This window comes from Corvus brachyrhynchos, unplaced genomic scaffold, assembly GCF_000691975.1.
Source record: "Corvus brachyrhynchos isolate BGI_N302 unplaced genomic scaffold, ASM69197v1 scaffold236, whole genome shotgun sequence".
Classification (NCBI taxonomy): domain Eukaryota; kingdom Metazoa; phylum Chordata; class Aves; order Passeriformes; family Corvidae; genus Corvus; species Corvus brachyrhynchos.
Window position 1 is genome coordinate 1150039 of NW_008238660.1, and position 4708 is coordinate 1154746.

Below are 4708 nucleotides of genomic sequence, written 5' to 3' on the forward strand. Positions count from 1 at the left end.
TCTCCAGTAACCTAAACTGCTGCCTCTGTAGGAGCACCCAGCAGAGACAAGAGCAGGTTCTGTACAAAATTCCAAGGCTGCCAGGGAAGCTCAGCTCAGCTCAGCAGCTCCAGCCAGGCCCAGCCCCTCTGTGCCTGCCCCTCAGCCTGGCTGATGGGCTGCAGGAGCCTCATCCCTGCTGACTCCCCCCTATCCCTGGCACAGACCTGGGTCCCACAGACCTGCTCTCGAGGAAACTGCTGCAACATCCCCAAAAGTGAGGGCCAGGAAAAACGGGGCCAGCACCAGCCACTGGAAAGGCACAACTGAACCACCTCCTCTGTCACATTTACCTGTGGCTGGGTTGAACTGGCTACCCAGGGACCCTGCCAGTGGAAACTCTGAGGAGTCTGAGCTCAGGAGCTGTCAGGAATATCCCTGTGGAATATCTGGCAGCTTCCTTGTTCCCATCACCAGGCTCCAGTTTGACCCATTCCCTCATCTCAGCAGTTCCCAGCTGGATGTTCCCCAGGGACGATGGAGGGTCTGGGGGCTCGGAAGGGCTCGGGTAGATCCCAGTCCCAGTGTTCCAGTGGCACTGACCTTAGCCTGTTTTTGAGGGTGCTGACCTCCCGGCTCAGCCCCTCGTTGGCCTCCGTGGCATCGTCCAGCTCCCGCTGCAGCTTGCGCCGGGACGCGTTGGCGCGCGTGGCCTCCTCCTCCGCCTCCTCCAGCTGCAGCTTCAGCTGCTTCATCCTGGCATTGGCCTTCTCCATCTGCAGCCAAAGCCGGCACTCGGGGTCACCCCAACAGCTGCACCCCAACCCTGCTCCCCCCGGCTGGGGACGCAGCACAGCCTCAGTGCCCGGGAACACCGCGGAGCTCCTGGCTCTGGGAGAGCAGGCTGGGAACAGCCCAGCCCAGCAGAGCTCACACACACAGGGAGAATCCCTGCTGGGCTTTCTCTGCTGGTTTAACCATCACTGTAGATTCCCTTAGGTATTTCCATTCCAATTCCTCTTCACAAGCCCTTCCCACCCCAGGGAGGTTTTCCTGACCCCCACACACCTGCTCCTTGTACTGGTCCGCGTGGCGCCGCTCGTCCTCCACCTGCATGAAAACCTCCTTCAGCTTCTTCTCCGTGCGGCGCACCAGCTTGTTGGCAAAATTTCCCTGGAACAATCCAAAGCCATCCTTTGTCCCAGTACTTGAGGGCTGGGAACACGGGATCTGTCCCTCCTGAAGGTGTAACTGAGCTCTCTGCACATGCCAGACACCAGCAATGGAACTGACTCGTGCCAGGGGCTGCCTGGGATGCAGGGATGCAGCTCTCAGAGCACAAAGCCTTTGCCCTGGGGCCATGTGAGCATGGAAAGAGGGCTCAGAGGGTGCCCTCACAACGAGAGATTGGACAGAGCAGCTTTAAAGATGCTGCTTAACCAGTAACACGGGCCTGCTGCAGAGCCCAGGGCACAGAAAGGACAGAGGTGGCGGTAGGACACCCCCAGCTGCAGATGGGGGGAGGAACCAGCTAAAAAAGTGAATTTTGAGAATAGGATTGAAAGGACAGATGGATAATTCACTGCAGAAAGACTTCTGGAGAGCACAGGATTAGTCTCAAACTGTCCCACCTAAGCTGTTCCTCTAACCAAGCAACCAGGGGTCTCAAGGGGACATTTCACCTTGTCCCAGGAAACTCCTGCAGCACCTTGTGACTCTGGGACATCAACACCTTGCAGGGTTCATCCAGCTGGCAGGAAGCAAATCGATTCTGAAACTCCCAACCCCAGTTACTCTACAGCTGCCTTGGTAAAGTTTATCCCCTAAACAGGAGTCTCCAGACAATAAACCCAAGGCCTTTCAGAAACTTCCAGCATGGAACTTTCAGCCCTTTAACCCATACAGGCAACCAGGTTTTTCCCCTTACTTGGCTTCCTGCTCGAGCTGTTCTTCGAGCTGTGCAATCTTGGCTTCTAGAGTAGAAATTGTTGCCTTGAATTTGGACTTGACAGAGCCCTCCAGTTCCTGCAGCTTGGCCTTGAGCTCCTTGTTCTGCCTCTCAAGCTGCTGCCGCGCGTTCTCACTCTTCTGGGCCGCGCTGCGCTCGCCGGCCAGCTCCGAGTTAAGCGTGTCCACCTGGCAGGGAGGGGACAGGGGTCACTCAGTGCCACCAGAGCCTCCGTGGATGTCACCCCCAGCAGCGGCTGCCCCTGGGCTCACCTGCAGCGTGGTCTTTCGGAAGCGCTCGTTGAGCAGCTCCATGTTGCTCTGCTCCTCCTCCAGCTCCTCCTCCAGCTGGGCAATCCGAGCCTCCAGCCGGCGCTTCTCGTCCAGCAGCGCTGACCTGCACAGGGGAAGGGGTCAGGGCGTGTCCAGAGCCCACAGAGCTCCTGGGGAGGTCACTTAGGATCAGGGAGTCTCCTGAGCTAGAAGGGATCCAGAAAGATCCAGCCCCTGGCGCTGCACAGACACCCCAACACTCCCACCCTGGGCATCCCTGGCAGCGCTGTCCCAACGCTCCTGGAGCGCTGGCAGCCTCGGGGCCGTGCCCATTCCCTGGGGAGCCTGGGCAGGGCCCAAAACCCTCTGGGGGGAGAACCTTTCCTAAAATCCAACCTAAGCTCCCCTGGAGACAGTTCATTCCCACTGTCCTAGAGGCTACAGGGAGAGATACATCCCCGTCATCCCCATCACCCCATCCCAGATCCAGGCATTTTCCAGATTTGAGCCTCACACCCTCTTGGCTGTGCTGGTCTCCTTCTTCACTTGCTCATCCTCCTTCTCCCTCCAGTTTAAACGAGCTCATTAACTCACAGGACATAAATTAATGCTGAAGCTTAGTTAAATTCAGTATAAGTCACCTGGAGGAGCAGTCACCAAAAAAAAACCATGTTGTGATCACGACAGAAAAGGGCTGAACACGTGAAAGCAAGGCGAAGAAAATCCAGGAAGATCAGTAACACCCAAGCCCTCAGCAGCAGGAGCAACCACTGTGCCACATGCTCTGACCGACACAGTCAGTGTACAGCAGGTGCTAAATTAAGCAAATGTTTTAGGTTCTCACAGAGCTCTCAGCATGAAGGCAAGAAGAGAATAAAAACTGAAAAGCTTTAGCACAACAGCACACACAGCACTGAACCCCAGATTATAAATCCCTTAAGTGGCAGAAACACTCAAGCATTTGCTAAGGACAATTAAATGCTCTACGAGTGCCACACTGATGCCTGAAGGCCACCGAAGTCCGCCTGGAGAAGCTCCAGGCAGTGCCACGTTATCTGTGAAGGCTCCAAGGGAAGTGTGGTGAGTCTGGACAACTGCTGCAGGCCTTGTTCTGCAGCTAAAGCAGACAAGAGAGGCACAGAGACACTCTGCAGTCTGACCTTGTGGCAGCACAGGGCGAGAGTGGAAGATGAGAGAGAGGCAGCAAGACTTGGAGCTCTTACATAAAGTGCCAACATTGATGCCCATAAGAGAAAGGGCTGAGAGGGCAGAGGGATAAACCTCCACACACACAAATGGTTCACTGAGGCCAGAGAGGGAATTGTAAATATATAAACCCTAAGAACCATTTCAGTGCTGACACTGAGCACTGCACCTCTCAGAGACTCCTCAACCACCCAGCACACCGTAGGGAAGGCTCGAGTGTGTTTAAGCAGCAGTAAAGCTTCCCTGCTATCCAGGAAGCCCAGACTCCTGGAATGATTCCTATGAAGCTGTAAAGACCTCAGTGATGACCTGGAGCAGGGGAACCAGAGTTCTCCTGGCTCCCATTTCTCTGGTCAACTCACTACCTTGTTTTTTAGTATTTTCACTCTCTGCCTTACTCTGGGAAGAAAAACAAATCTGTTGGATTTCCAACTCACCTCTTGGAGCTGGAGTATTTCTGCTTCGAGACTTTTGAGCTTCTTCTCACTCTCTTTGGACTGGGCAAAGATCTCATCCCTGGATGCTCGGGCCTCTTCCAGCTCCCGCTGGTAGTCCTTCATCTGAGCCTGCAGGTGGAAAGCAGGGTAAGGAACAGCCAGGCTGCATTAGGACAACCACAAGATCCATTCTAGCTCTGATGCACATTCCAGCCCCTAAGAGATAAAGCTTTTCTCCCTAAGTGGCTTCATTCCACTTAAAGGCATTTCCAGTTCTTCTGTATTGTAGAAGTTCATTTTCTCATCCTTCCACCCTTCAATGCCTGGTCAGAAATATCACATTCCAAGACTCCAAGCATTCCACAGAATTATAGAGTGGAATTTTAGAATGGACTGAGCTGGAAGGGACCTTAATTATCATCCAGTCACACCCCTGCCATGGCAGGGACACCTTCCACTATCCCAGGTTGCTCCAAGCTCCATCCAACCTGGCCTTGGACACCTCTAGGGATGTGGAAAGTGTTTTTTGTGGGAGGGGGGTTTGGAATGAGATGAGCCTAAAGGTTCCTTCCAACCCAAACCATTCTGAGAGTCTGTAAAAGGGTAAGTTTTGAGTACAGCATAAATCCAGGTCAGATACTCTCAGACCCATGAGTGGAGTCTGATTCTCCCTCTGCCTTCAGCTGCACTGAATGGAAGCAGTACCTGGGCAGCTCCCAGGACAGAACCAGCTCCCTGATCAGCTGTGCCTACCTGGAGCTTCCTGAGCTGTTTGATGGCCTCATCCCGGGCCTTGTTTGCAGCCTCTATCTGCCCCTCCAGGTCCTTCAGGTCCATCTCCAGTTTCTTCTTGGCTGCCACGGCCA

The 4708-nt window shown here is 54.4% G+C and overlaps 1 protein-coding gene across 4 annotated transcripts in view; it reads right to left on the reverse strand.

Annotated features, from left to right (window-relative positions):
• Positions 1-4708, reverse strand: part of MYH10 (myosin, heavy chain 10, non-muscle) — an 89718-nt gene that overhangs the window by 2083 nt on the left and 82927 nt on the right. For 3 of the 4 annotated variants that reach the window (XM_017737705.1, XM_017737706.1, XM_017737703.1), the window contains 2 exons: positions 4596-4708; positions 3744-3971 (listed from right to left, as the gene is read on the reverse strand). In XM_017737705.1, the coding sequence (XP_017593194.1) occupies positions 3759-3971; positions 4596-4708 (326 nt within the window). In that variant the 3' untranslated portion in view covers positions 3744-3758. Of the gene's footprint in view, positions 1-582; positions 756-1047; positions 1187-1918; positions 2116-2199; positions 2319-2595; positions 2626-2715; positions 2749-3743; positions 3972-4595 lie in introns of those variants that run through there. The other variant, XM_017737707.1, reaches the window with a different exon arrangement.